We start from the raw sequence: 15,530 nt of genomic DNA on the forward strand, positions 1-15,530 counted from the left end.
CACCATTACCACAAACCATTTGTTCTCTCCATTTCTAATTCTAACACAGACTACTACTCTCATAAAAAATTGACTGATCTTAACAGCTTTCCTCCTATCCCATATGTCTGCAATACCTTCCACAGTGCCTTTCTGTCTACCTCTCCACTACAATTTTTTCCTGGAACTCCACAATTCCCAACCTCTCCATCTATTGCTTCATGTCCTACTCTAGCATTGAGATCTCTCATTACCACTACATTGATATTTCTTCCTAAACCCTCTATGCACTCATCTAAATCTATCCAAAATTCCTCCCTTTCCTTTATACTCTTTTCACTACCAGGCCCATATGCACTTTCAAAGACCCCCATCTCCTTTCCCAGTTTCACCTTTATCCACATTAACCTTAAAGAAACCTCCTTCCACTCCACCACACAGTTACCTATCTCTTCAATTACTAGTATTGCCACTCCTATCCCTTGTCCTCTCCTCACTCCCAACACCCTGCCCACTACATTCCCATACTCAAACTTATCCCTCCCTTTCAACTAGTTTCACTCAATGCCAACACAACTTTCTTCTCACAAACATACTATCTCTTCCCTTTTGCTCTCACCTGTACCACACCCATGCACATTAAAAGACCCAAACCTTAGGGTTATGGCTGGAAAACTCCCAGAAATCTCTTATGCCTTTGCTTATTTTTAGGAATGTCCTTTGGGGCTACAGAGAGCATGATGTCTAGTCCTATCCTCTATCCTATTTCAGCCCCCTTTTACAACTCAACTGGGAACACACTGAGACAGTATTCTTTCTCCCCTACCACAGGGCCCAGCAAAAATGGTATACACTCGGAGAAGTGGTACAGGACAGTATCAAGAGTGAGAGTGGACAGCATAATGGAGGGACACTCCCAGTATGATAAAGTAGCAGCATTTTCGAGTAGACTTTCTCTAACAAAGACAAAATGATGTGTGGCTCTAGTCCATAGGGGCACCCCATATAGCCTCCAAAGTATGAACTGCATGCTACTGAGCAGATTTTAACCTCACAATAACATGCACCCAATACCCCAGACGGGGATGTATCTATTCTATTCTATATACCAAGAGCTTTTTCCCCCTTATAAGGGAGGTAAGCAAGTCAGAGGTACATATCTATTCCCACCCATTTCACTTCCCTCTGCCACCCTTTCCACCCCTCCCACCTCAGCTCCTCATGGATGACAGGTTATCCCTGTATGCACCAAATGCCCTTGGTCAAATGCAATGCAGCGAAATGCAGTACATCCACAGCAAGACCACTTCACTTAATCAGTGACCTCCTCTCTCTATCCCCTTCATGCACGAAAAAAGATCCCTTCAGGTGCATCATTCATACACAAACACCCCCTACTTCCCCACTTCCTTGCATAAGAGTTTCATCCATAAACAGTCATTCTCCACTCATCCCTATCTTCTGCCTTCTCCCTTCCTTATTCAACAGACATTCCTCTCTTGCTCAATGTCCCCTTCACCCCACCTATCCATATCATCCTCGGTCATCCCCTCAAGTTCACTCCCCCCACCTCTGACTTCTATACTTCTTTTCCTAATCTTTCATCACTCATTTTTTCCATGTGTCCAAACCATCCCAATAATTTTTCATCAGCCTTATCTGCCATCTCCTTTTCTATTCCTACTCTCCTACCTGCCTCTTTGTTTCTCATTCTATCCAACCTGGTAGCCCCTACCATACTTCTCAGACATTTCATCTCAGCCACATTTAAACTTTTCCTCTCTGCCTTTCTTAAATTCCAAGTCTCTGCCCACAATCACTAGAATAAATTTAGTTTTGGCTTGTCTGATTTATTCAGCAGAGATTTATACTCTTGGACAGCATATAGGGAGTTATATCTTATCCAAACTATAATGACTTAGTGTACTTGTGCAAGCTTTAGTTGCAGTGCCAACTCCTCCATCAGCACTTATCACCATAGCATACATTTAATTTTTGGACATTAAGTGATGCTCAAAGCAAACTCAATCCTTGAGCAAGTATCTTGTCCATGTTTATTCAGGAGCAAAAGCATTTACAGCTGATAAACTTGAATCTGTAAGGATCAATCTGTTGCCTAGGCTCTTTACCAAGAGACCCATGGCCCTTGAATAAACGGACCATGGGCACTAGTTTAACAAGAGACTTTAAGAGATTTTGAATGGGTGTTGAATAAGATGCTTCTGGTTACACAACAGTATTCCACTAATCTAGAAAAGAGGTCACATACCTTAAAACCAAACAAGCCATATACCTGGCATCCTACTTACCAATCTCATGGCTTAGCTATCCATCATATACAACTTGATGGAAAAACTGATTGCAGAATCAAAACCAAACTACTTACCTACCTTCACCAACATGGATTCAAGGAGAACCACTGCACCACTAAACTTTTCATAAACATCACTCAACACATATTGGAGAGAGAGAAAAAAAAAAAAAAAAAAAGGCAATACAGCAAAATGACTACATTCCCTTGTACGGGTAGAAAAGGTTTTTTGATATGTATATAATGTTGTTTTTTATGTTATTAAATCTCTCCTGTAGCACTACTATAGCACCACTTCCTTTCTTATGCTCCTGTGGTGTAGGGAATAAAAATGCTGAAGCCTTATTCCTATGTATGTCATAGATGGAGACTATATGGGTTATGGGGAACAGGAACTACTCTCTCTCTCTTGTGAAGACTCTGCCACCCTCCTCACAATGAAGGAAAAACCACTGCATTATAAAATGTTAATCCTCACCTTGGTAGTATTAATTTTTCTTCCTCTGCTAGGTATCCATAATCATTGAAGCTCTGGAAAGGTGTGTCTTTTGGAGGATGTTCAAAGGGCTTGCGCCCAAAATTGAACTCACACTGCTGGAAAGACATGAAGCTGGCTGCAGCAAAGAATCCACTTCTGTTGAACAAAACCAATGACAGAATAATCATAAATTAGGTGTACAGTGCTACATATTATATATTTTTTCTTTTCACTGTGACTAGGACCACAATTATCTAAATCTAGGTTCTAATGTAAAATTCACATAATTAATTCTTTTATGCACATCTATACAAACTCAATTTTCCTTGACACATTCTATAACTTTATATTAACAAATGGTGCGAGTCACTCTCTGTACGATCATAATGGTTATGTACATGCATGAGTCCCCAATGAGTGGGGGTGCTATAGTCTCAACACACCTTAGTTTACTACATCTCAAAGACTGATGAGCTTCAGTATTTTATTTTAATTCTGTTACCACTGTAGTTTGTCTTACATACACAAAACAATTTTGTTCCTTGTAAAATAAAGTAGCAATTTCACCTATCATTATTTCTGTGAGAAGAATATACATACATATACCAAAGGCTTTTTCCCCCTTTACATGGAAGGTAGCCAAAAAATAAAGACATAAAATCTTCTCCCACCCATTCCAATCCCACATACTCCACTCCCTCCCTCTTATCTTGGCTCCTCCTAAATGAGAGGTCATCCATACATCTTGCCCACTGCCCTGGATCAGAGGCAGTGTTGCAAGACACAGCACATCCACAGCAAGGTCCCTTCATTAAATCAGCAACCCCCCCCTCTCCATCCCTTCATGCAGAAAAATAGAAGACAAGGAGAAATCCCTCCAGGCTGCATCAAATTATTTTTTCATACATACTCCCTCACCTCCCATCCCCCCATCCACACCCTTTCATGCATCACAGCATCATCCATATACAACCATTCTCTATTCACCCCTATCTTCTGTCTCCCTTTCTTCCTCAACAGACATTCCACTCTTTTCCAATGGCCCTCTTATCCCATCCATCCATCTCATCCCTGGTCACCCCCTCTTGTTCACTTCTTCCATCTCTGCCATTCACACCTATTTTACTAATCTTTCTTCACTCATTCTTTCCATGTGTCCAAACCACCCCAAAACTCTTTCATTAACCCTATCTCCCAACTCCCTTTCCACCCCTGTTCTCCTCCCCACCTCCTCATTTCTCACTCTATCCATCCTTGTAACCCCTGAGGCACCTCATCTCAAACATACTCAAACTTCTCCTTTCTTCCTCTCTTATGTTTAATGTTTCTGTCCCATACAGTGCTGTTGGCACAATCACTCCTTCATACAATCTCCTTTTAGTATCCATTCCCAAATATCTATTTCTCATTACAGTTTTTAATCCAAGGCATTTACTTGCTTCTCTTAATCTACATTCTACCTCCACTCCTCCCTTTCCTGCCACATTTACACCCAAGTATCTAACTATTCACTTCCTCCAGTCTCTCTCCCTTAATGCTCACTTCCAGTCTACTGCCACTTTCTCCCCTTGTTCATCACATCATCTTACTTTTACCTACATTTATCTTCAACTTCTTTATTTCGCACACCTTCCCAAACTGTCACTAACTTCCTCGATACCTCCTCTGATTCTGCCACAAGCAGTATCATCAGCAAACAACAACTGGCTTATCTCCCACATTTCCTTGAATGACACTGAAAACAGGACAATCAACTGGCTCAGGCGAGCAGTATGAAAATGAAAGCTACTTATGAAAATCTAAGTCCTGACATCACAATTTCACTCATTTTTATGGTGAAGACTTGCAGTTTGAAAGGACAAACACACTAGCATTGGAGAATGTTTATGTCAGCTGCCCTATGTTTTTACTGTATGTTCAATGTGTTCATGGATAGGATGGTACAGGAGGTAAATGGAAGGGTGATGGGCAGGGGATCGGAAATGGTTGGGGATAGTGTAGGGAAGTGGGAGGTGAGCCAGTTGTTTTTTTCAGATCTGCACTTGTGGTTGGGGTCAGAGGAGGGTCCAAGGCAGTTAGTGATGGAGTCTGAGAAGGTATGTGATAGGAGGAAATTGAGAGTAATTGTGGGTAAATCCAAGGTGATGAGATGTGTAACAGGAGAGGATGGCACCAAGCTGGAAGTAAGCCTTCTCTGTCCCATACAATGCCAATGGCATATCACCCCTTCATACAATCTCTCCTTTGCATCCATTCCCAGTTGCCCATTTCTTATAATACTTATTATTCCCTCAAGGCATTTACTTACTTCTCTCAATCTACAATTTACCTCCACCTCCATTCTTCTCTTCTCTGCCACATGTGATCCCAAATACCTACAGCCATCCACTTCCTCCAGCCTCTCTCCTTTTAGACTTGCATCCAACTCACTGCCATCCTCTACCCTTGTAAATCTCATCACCTTGCTTTAACCTACATTTACTTTCAACTTTCTCCTATCGCATACCTTTCCAAACTGTCACTAACTCCCTTAATGCCTCCACAAGCTCAGTGTCATCAGCAAACAACAACTGGCTTACCTCCCCTTTTCTCAATTTTTCTTAACAATCTCCAGTCCCTTGCCCATCACCCACTCCTTTACCTTCCACACCACCTCATCCATATATACACATTGAACAGCTATGACAATATGACATAGCCCTGATGTAGTCCCAACCCCACCTCAAACCACTCACTTTCTCAATTCCCCATTCTAACACAGGTTCTACTACTTTTGTAAAAGTTCTTGACTGCCTCTTGAATACAATGACATCTATGAGTGCATCATGATCCACAAGTCGGGTATATGAGAATGTCAGCGTTAGTTTCCGGATCATATTTATTTTGTTGTTGAGTGACCCCTGTATTCTGTGAACAGGTTTGATCACATTTTCTGTGATGTTATATTTATTCAGGGTGATGTGCATATTGTGATGCATCATCATACATCAGGCACAAATATTTAACTTGTGTTGAAAAAGTTAACAGCTTTCCCCCTTTCCCATATATCTACAATACTTCACATAGTGCCTTTCTGTCTACCCTGTCATAAGCCTTTTCCAATATATATATATATATATATATAATAATAATAATAATAATAATAATAATATAATAATAATAATAATAATATCTCTTACCTTTTCCTAAAGCTTTTCCACATATCTGCCTTAACAACAAAAATCTGATCCAAGGAACCCCTACCTTTCCTAAATCCACACTGTTCCTCTCCTAATCCTCTCAATCAAAACCCTCCCATAAGCCTTCCCAACTACACCCAACAAAGCCCTCTGAAACTACAACACTCACATGTTCCCTTTTCCTTTGTAAAGCAAATTATACAGGCACTTTTCCAGTCCTCTGGCACTCTACCCTCTCTTCCATACACATTAAACCTCACCAGCCAGTACACTATTACTGTACCTACCTTCTTCAGACACTCCACATGACACCCATCTAATCCAGGAGCCTTAACTGTCATCATAATTTTTAGAGCTACTTGCATCTTTTCTTATTTCTCATCCATTTTCCTCTCCTATCTTAGTCATTTTCTTAGTGCCTTCCACTGCTACCACCAATCTCTCCCTATCCTCCTTCACATTTAGCAACTTTCTAAAACACTCAGCCCATCAGCCACTTATTGCCTCCTCTTCCATCAAGATCTGTCCATCCATGCCTTTTACCTTTTCCTCTCTACTTGATTCATTTCCCCTTCCTCTCTTTATTTCCTTCCAAAACCTTTTTATTGCTTTCAAAATTTTTTGTCACACTCTCTTTTTGCCTCCTTTATCTTTTGTTTTGCTTCTTTTTTCTTTATACTTCTCATTTTTCTCTCATCCTACTTTGTAACTAGTCCCTGAATGCTTGCTTCTTCTCTTCTACTACCTTCTACACGTCATCATCCCACCACTCACTACCCTTCCTTCTATTCCCTCCCATCCTTCTTGTTCCACATACAATCTTTACACACCTTGTCACTTCCTCCTTGAAACACCCCCTATTCCTCTTCCACACCTACTTCCACACCTCCCCACACTTCTCTCAGTTTCTCCTTGTAATCCTGTTCTTTTTCCTTCTTATTTAAACAGTTTGCTCTAAGCACCACCCTACCTTCTGTCCTTTTCCATTCTCCATCTATCCTCCACTCTCAACTTAATATATATATGTATATATACATATATGTATATATACATACATATACATACATACATATACCAAAGGTTTTTCCCCCCTACATGGGGGGGGTAGCCAAAAAGAAAAAGGCATAGAAACCACTCCCACCCATTCCATTTCCTATATACAGTAAACTTCCACTTATCCGAACTCCAAGGGGGATTAGAAATGTCCGATTAATCGAAATGTTCGGTTAATCCGACTTTGCACATTTCATTCCCGTAGAGTTTTATGTGGTAATGTCAGCTGCAATATTCATACCTGTAAACTTAACATACACAAGGAAATGCTTATAATAGTTCATAAACATATTCTATAGAGTATAAAGAGAAAATGTTTAAGGAGAGCTTGTGATACTGTATCGTCACCGAGAGGACTCACGAATGTATGTACCGCCAAACAGCCGATCAGGTGTAAACATGGAGTGTGCTGCCACCGTGTGAGCACTTGGTGAAGCTTGCGGGCGGCGCGGGGGTGGCAGAAGAGGCGGCGGGGTGTTTGAATGTTCGGTTGAGATCCAAATATGTTCGGTTAAAGCGATGGCTACCGTATTGAGAAAATGTTCGGTTAATGCGATTATTCGGTTAAAACGCATTTGGATAAGCACAAGTTTACTGTATTCCACTCCCCTCCCTCCCTCTTTTCTTGGCACCTCCTGGATGATGGGTCATCCCTGCATCCTGTCCACTGCCCTGGGTCAGAAGCAGTATCGCAAGCCACAGCACATCCACAGCAAGGCCGCTTCATAAATTTGGTGACCCCCCCCCCCCCCCCCTCTCTGTCCTCTTATGCAGAAAAGGAGAAGATGGGGAGAAATCCCTTTGGGCTGCGTCAATTTTTTTTTTTCTCATACATACTTCCTCACATCCCATCCCCCACCTACTCCCCCTCATGCATCACAGCATCATCTATACACAGCCCCTCTCCATTCACCCCTATGGAGAGGGGTTGTGTATAGATGATGCTGTGATACTTCCTCACCCATCTCCCACCCACTCCTCCTCATGCATCACAGCATCATCTATACACAACCCCTCTCCATAGGGGTTGTGTATAGATGATGCTGTGATGCATGAGGGGGAGTGGGTGGGAGATGGGGGATGAGGAAGTATGTACGAGAAAAAAAAAAGATATAAGATAAGAGGGAGGGTGGAGGGAAGTGGAATATATAGGAAATGGAATGGGTGGGAGTGGTTTCTATACCTTTTTCTTTTTGGCTAGGTATATGTATGTATATATATATATTTCCTCATTCCCCTAAGAACATGTACATCCAAAACTCTTTTTACTCTTCTCCTGGGTACCACTACATATTCCATTAAAGCCCTATCTACCACCCTTCCATCCGCCACCCTCTCCCATGTGTACTTATGCTTGACTTTTTCCCTAAACACTGTGCTAGCTATCATCAACTCTTTAGACACATCTCCACAATCAACACTATAATTTTTTCTTGGCCCTCCACACTTCCCAACATCTATTGGTTCATCTACTCTAGCATTGAGATCTCTCAATACTACATTGATATAGATTGGTAAACAGACAAATAAAATTTGTTACTTAAAACATAAAAAATAGCCTGTACCATAGCATCCTACATGTCCATACAAATGCACAAACACTCAGATCACAAATCAAGCACCTCAAAATTCTACACTTCACAAGGCTCCAATGAGGTACCAGCATGTGGTGGTCCTACAAGATGGAAAGCAAAGCTGACCATTTTCAAAACCCATTAACCCCTTCACCTCCATCAGATGTAGCCCTGAAGGGCTGATACTCAGTCTTCAGACTGGGCTCATGATCTCTCTATCAATTTCAACTGTATTTCTTACACTTTCACATATAGAAAACTGATAACCAACAATTGCTCCCATCTCTCTACAACCTTCAGCCACAGTGACATAACACAAGTAACAGTCCAAAGCTGGTTCCCAGAGAGATATGTGGAAGTTCCAAGGATTGTTGCCAGTCACTGTGGGGCTGCAGGTTTTCACTTTGTGAAACTTGAAGCAGTGATTGACTGATTGGAAAACAGACAGCTGGTGATCATTCCTCTCCCCCTACCATTTTCAGCCAATGACAGAGAAACAGTCACACACTAATAAAAGTCCAAAGTTTCTTCTCACAGAGGTCTGTGGGAGGGCCTAGGGAGTGTTGCCAGCCACTTAGGGTCTGCAGATTTTTACACTTAGTGAAACTTGAGGCAACTATTAATTGATTAATCAATGGGTCCTCAAGAATCAACTCAATGGATAAATCACCCTGAATAGGAATCACAATAGCATGATTGTTCAGGCATTAAAAAAAATTAGTCTAGCAACAGACTCAAACTACCTCATATGCAACCACCTTGCAGAAAAAACAGAACACCTCATTCTACTCTGCCTTTCACTCTATCCAGACAACAAAAATTTTCTTTTCTGAGTGACTTGCAAACTGATCTGGTGGACATGGAGATTACCTGGGTCTTTCTTGCAATGAAGACCTGGGGCAACAAATTTATATACACACTCCGATATCAAATGTAAATATCTAAAATACTCACACAGCACTATTAAAAACTTGAGTGAAAGGAGGCAAAGGGTCTCCATTCAAATAGAAGATAATTCTAGAATTATTAAGATCCAGTAAAGATCCCAGAATGTCACCGGGTTCCCAGCATGGATGTGAATGGCTCTCACTCTGGGCATTGTGCCAGATCAGCTGCCGGCAACCATCATATGCTAGAGAGTATTCATCGTCTCCAATGCCGTAACCTTCCTGATAATGAAAATGAAAATATTTAGATTAGAGTAATACAGTGGCTCTGAAATGAGGTATTCCAGTCATTACAATCATGGCAAGGATATTTGGTCTTAACTCTTTTTTTTCTAGGAATAACAAATGTTTATGAGCAGATATAGCAAAGGAATTGGTAGTAGATGCTGAAGCAGTAATAGTGGTGGTAGATATGCAGGAAAAAGATAATAAAACCAAAGATAAAAATAAATGGAGAAAGTGGTGGAAGAAGAGGAAGAGGATGAAGAGGAAGAAGGAAGAGTAAGAAGATGAGGGTGAGGAGGAGGAAACTGAGAATGTGGAACACAATGATGATAATTGTTGCCTTGGGTTTCCCTGGCTGGAAACCCACAGCTCCAAAGTAGCTGGCAGTGGTCTGTGGGCCCTCATACAATAGATCTTTCTGGGAAGAAATTCTGGGCTGTTGTCTGTGTTGTATTAGTGTGGGACTGTTTTTGTCTCTAGCTGAAAGTAGTAGGATAAGTGGAGCAGTTGCCAGTTGTCATCTCAACTCGTGTGAAAGAGTGGGGGAAAGACAGTTCATGCTGACAGAGATAGCTCATGGGCTCAGTTGGATGATCAAGTCCCCTTTATGGCTGCATTTCAATAGAAGGTGAGGTTGACAATTCTTGAAAATGGACAGCAAATAGAAGATTCTGTCAACTGTTTTGAAAAACCACCACAATTACCCATCATTGGTCCTGAAGAGAAAGAAAGGGAAAAAATGAATAGAGAGGCAGTAGCTGTTATTGTTGCTTTGGCATGGTGACCTAATTTTTACCTGGTTCATATCAATGAATTGTGTGTGACTGGAACATGCAAGCAAAAACTACCAGCACCAAATACTTGATCAGAAAATAGTAGTTGAACTGTGTAATGTACTATCATGCAGGTGGTAAAAGTTCCAAAAATAAGTAGCTTCAAACTAAAATATAACACAGGACATGCAAAAAGTAAAGAAGCAGTGATCACAAAGCACCAAGATATTTTATTTCAGCTCAGCAAGACACTTCAAGAAAGTATATAAAGTAAGCACCTCTTGGGACCACAGCATGCTATTTCATTACTGCAGTGAAGAGCCTACCATATCTGTTAATTCTGCCTATTATAAAGGAATCAGTACAAAAACTTGGTGAAAAGATATACAAAAGCATGAATATTAAAAAATTCATAATTTGACAAGAAAAGGAAATAATTTACATGATTCAGGAACTTGCTATCCTTGGTTGCCCAACCAATCTGCATGACCCCAGCTGTGATGATGGTGGCCTCATAATACCACACGCCTGAATCCACTTGAAAGGTACATCGTACACTCTCAAATGATGATGCATCACAACGTGCCTGTGAATGAAAAATTACAATACAACAAATTTGAAATATATATATAATAATAATAATGTCTAGTGTCAAATCATTTAATGACTGTATATCATAATGATTGTTGGCTTGAGTTTCAATAACTGGGAATCTGTGGTCCCACACTGGATGGCAACAGTCTCCAGGTCCTCCCAAAGATCTCTGAGGGAAGAAACATTAAACTATTGTTTGTGTTGTATTAGTGTGGGACAGTTTCTGATGTCATTGGTTTACAGCAGTAAGAATACAGTTGCAGATGCAAGCTGTCAGGTCTCCTTATGTGAAATCAATCAATCCATTGCACCAAGTCTCTCTCCCAGGAAATCCATGGCTCATAAGTAGCCAGCAATGGCCACCAGACAGGCTCATAATTTGCTCAAGGAAGAAATATTGAGTTGTTTACAGATAGTGTGGGGCAGTGTAGAATGAAGTGTTCATTATACTCTGTGTGATAGTTGCATTTAGAGCAGTTTGGTTTTGTGGCCAGGCCTATTCTGTGCTGGTACTGTTTTAGAGTTGGATGGTGTCCTGAATGCAAGCATACTAGTGTGGTTCTTGGTTTCCTTGACAGGGATTTTTCTGTGGGGCTGTGATGTTAGGGAGGGATTTTGAGGGAGTAACAAATTTGATGATCTGTTTTGAAAAGTTTATTTTGTGACCTGGGTGTGAATGTGATTTTGCATGGACGTATTGTATGGTGTAGATGATAGATTGTTGTCGTTCCCTAGACTGTCTGTCCGAGCAGTCCCGTCTCCTCAAGGAAGGCCACAGCCGAAACTGGGTTTTCCCACAAATCCTTTATAGAGTGTATGTTGTGTTGTTTGCGTGCATGATTGTGTATAATGCAGTCTTCCATTATGTGTTGTATGGTATGGGGTGAAGTGTTACATCCTGGGCAGCTGTTCACAACACGGTCGTCCAGCCTCTTCTGGTAGCTTAGAAGTGCTGGGTGGTGACCGCATCGCAGTCTGGCCAAGTGGACTCTGTCCTTACGTGGGAGAGAGGATTCAGAAGGGTGGATATCAGGGGGTCTGGCATGTAGCAGTGTGTTGTCTTTCAGTGTGTTAATGGAGCGGTGAGTGATATGATTATGAATATGTTTCCGGAGGCTGGTATTTGGTGGTTGTGGAGGAAGAGAAGAGAGTATCTGTGTGTAATAAAGGTCTATGGGTGTAGTTTTAATGTTTCTTGGTGTGTGTGGGTGTTCTGCTATGTAGTGTAGCGGGTGTGATGTGTTTGTGGTGGCTGCAGCAAGTGTTTGTGTGCCTCTCATGTCGAGGTGGTCCTTGACTTTGAGGACTTTTGTTTCATGGTGTAAATGGTCTGTAGGTGATGTATTTGTGCAGCCTGTAATTGTTTTTAGGGCTTTGTTTTGTATGATTTGAAGGGTGTTGTGGTGTGTCTCACTGAGATTAGGAGCCCATGCAGGACTCGCATAATTCATCACCGAGCGTATGCATTGTTTGTATATTGTTATATTAGTTTCTTTGTTTTGTCCAAATGTTGTTCCAGTGATTGACTTAAGTGCGTTAAGTCTAGGTGTGCATTTGTTTTTTTATGTTTGTGAGGTGTTGTTTGAAAGACATGGATGTATCGTATGTTACACCAAGAATTTTCGGTGTGTTTGTGTGTGGTATTAGAGTGTTGTTGATGTAGAGATGAGGTATGTATTTGTGTTCTTTTGTCCAGTTGGTGAGAAGTGTTGCTGTAGATTTGGTTGGAGCTATTTTGAGTCTGTTTGTGATGAACCATGTGTTGAGTGTGTCAAGGTAAGGCTGGATTATTTCTGCAGCTTTGTCTGTGTTACGATGTGTGCATGTGATTGTTATGTCGTCTGCGTAGGAAGAGATTTGTATTTCTGAGGTGTCTGGCGTGGGTAAGTCATGCATGTATAGATTAAATAATGTGGGGGATAGAACTGAGCCCTGTGGTACTCCGTTCTTAATGTTTCTGATGTGCGATGATTGGCCATTATATGACACATGAGCATTCCTGCCTGCCAGATAATTGGCCAGCCATCTTTTGGTGTTATTGTGCATGTCTGTGTTATATATTTTATTTGTTAGGTTGTGGCGGGGGATAGCATCAAAAGCTTTACTAATGTCCAATGTTATAAGAAGTGTTCTGTGGTGGGGCCTATCTGAATTGATGCCATCTAAAATTCTTTGTGTGAGGTTTGTCAGAAGAGTGTTTGTGGAGTGTAGTGGCCTAAAACCGTGTTGTGAGTCAGCAAGGGGAATATATGGTGTGACAAGTTTAAGTATTAGGCGTTCAATGACTTTAGAGGGGGTGCAGAGAAGTGTGATTGGGCGGTGCGATGTTGGGATTGTTGGGTCTTTGTTCGGTTTTGGAATGGTGATTATTTTACCATGCTTCCAGATGTCGGGTATAGTGTTGTGTGAATAGCTGTAGTTTGCAATGTTTGTGAGTGCGTGTATACCTTGTGGTCCAATGTGTTTTAGGTGGATGTTGCTTATGTTATCAGGGCCACAGGCAGATGAGTGCTTGAGACTATGCATTATGAGTTTTGTCTGACTGTCTATGAAGGGTGTATAGTCTGAGTCTGTGGGAAAGTCTTTCTTACGTCGAATGGTGCGTCGGTCGTCAGGGTGAGATGTAAGATGGCTCGTCTGTGCAAAATGACGTACGAGTGCGTTTGCTTGTTGTCTGTTTGAGGGTAGATTATCTGTTGTTGTGATTATTGCTGCGTGAGAGCGTGTAGTGTTAGTGTTGGATAGTGTGATGCTGTTGAGTGTTTTGTACAATTTGCTGGTGTTTGTTTTGTGATCAAGTGTATTGATAAAGTTTTGCCAATTTTGTGTTTTTTGTTCATGTATTTTATTGGCAATCACAGTGTTTAGTGTTTGTATTTGGTCTGCTATGTTTTGAGGGATAGGTGTGGGGGTATCGTGTTTAAGTGTGTCACGTTGTCTGATGAGGCCTTGGATTTCTGGTGTGAAGTTGGGGTTGTGTGATTTTCTGTTGCCTCTAGGGATGTATCTCTTGTCTACGTTTTGTATGATTGTATTAAAAGCGTGCACAGCATTGTTTATGTTTGTGATTGGTGTACTGTTAAGTGTTTCATAGGTTGTTGTATATGATTGTGTACTACTGATGTGTTTATCATATTTTGCTGGCTGTACTTGCATGGAGGGATTAAAAAGTGTAAGGAGAAATAGACATCTTGGAATGGATGCTAAAAGGAGGTTGTATGAAAGGGTAATTGTATGGGGCAGAAACATGGAACATAAGAGAGGAAGAGTTAAAAAGTGTTTGAGATGAAATGTCTGTGAAGTATGGTAGGGGTTACTAGGCTGGATACAGTGAGAATCAAGGAGGCAAGGGGCAGAGCAGGGGTGGAAAAGGAGTTGGGAGAGAGGGTTGATGAAAGAGTATTGGGATGGTTTGGACACATGGAAAGAATGAGTGAAGATGATTAGTCAACGAAGAGAAGAAGGCAGAGGTGGATGGAGTGAACAGGAGGGGAAGACTGAGGATGAGATGGATGAATGGGGTAAAAGACATTGAAAAGGATGTCTATTGGGGAAGGAAGGAAGAAGACAGAAAATAGGGGTGAGTGGAGAATTATTGTATATGGATGATGCTATGATGCATGGAAGGGAGTGGGTTGGGGGTGGGGTTGGGGGGGTAGGGAGTGTGTTGGATATTTTGATGCAGCCCAAAGGGATTTCTCCGTGTCTTCTCTTTTTCTGCTTGATAGGATGGAGAGTGTTAGGTTTGTCAATTATATGAGGCAGCCTTGCTGTGGATGTGCTGTGTCTTGCTGTATTGCTTATGACCCAGGGCAATGGGTGAGATATAGGAATGACCCATCATCCAGGAGCCAAGAAAAGAGGAAGGGAGGGAGGGGTGGTGAATGGGAGTGGAGTGGGTGGAGGTGAAATGGGTAGAAGTGCTTTTGACTTTGGCTACCTCCACTGTAAGGGGGAAAAAGTCCCTTGGTATATGCATGTATGCTTGTGTGATGTGACAAGATGGGTGTGTGGGATTGATGGCTCAGCACAGAACTGTGCATCTATTATTTTCATGTTATATCCAATGGGAAGGTTTGGTTTTGGAGTGCAGGTGTTCTATTGTGGGTAGTTTTGGTGTATTCTGATATCATTCTCATGCTTTATTTTGTATAATTTGTAAAATATCATTTGTTTTGCTGACTGTTGGGAACTACGTTGTGGAAACCTACTCAAACATGGTTCTTATGAATTGTTTGTAGACTATAATCAGTTTCCTTCAGTTGTCCTAAGCCGATGATTGCAATTGATAATTAATTATAGTATTTTCAATTGCTTGTTGACTTATTGTCAGATCTTTGATATGCCAGCTGAAAGCCATATGAATACTGAAAAGGATGCCCATACCTGGTTCTTTTCCAACGGGAGGGTTTGGCTG

At 41.3% G+C, this 15,530-nt stretch overlaps 1 protein-coding gene across 10 annotated transcripts in view; it reads right to left on the bottom strand.

Moving 5' to 3' along the window:
- The window catches only part of LOC143018905 (RING finger and SPRY domain-containing protein 1-like), a 69,958-nt gene that overhangs the window by 23,866 nt on the left and 30,562 nt on the right, over positions 1-15,530 (bottom strand). For all 10 annotated transcript variants that reach the window (XR_012965787.1, XR_012965789.1, XR_012965786.1 and 7 more), the window contains 3 exons: positions 10,962-11,105; positions 9,529-9,743; positions 2,769-2,924 (listed from right to left, as the gene is read on the bottom strand). Coding sequence is in view for 5 of the 10 variants with exons in the window: in XM_076174485.1 (XP_076030600.1) it covers positions 2,769-2,924; positions 9,529-9,743; positions 10,962-11,105 (515 nt within the window). In the remaining 5 variants the exon portion in view is untranslated. The remainder of the gene's footprint in view (positions 1-2,768; positions 2,925-9,528; positions 9,744-10,961; positions 11,106-15,530) is intronic.

The sequence above is a fragment of the Oratosquilla oratoria genome, chromosome 36 (genome assembly GCF_046742065.1).
Source record: "Oratosquilla oratoria isolate Oo_2021 chromosome 36, ASM4674206v1, whole genome shotgun sequence".
Lineage (NCBI taxonomy): Eukaryota > Metazoa > Arthropoda > Malacostraca > Stomatopoda > Squillidae > Oratosquilla > Oratosquilla oratoria.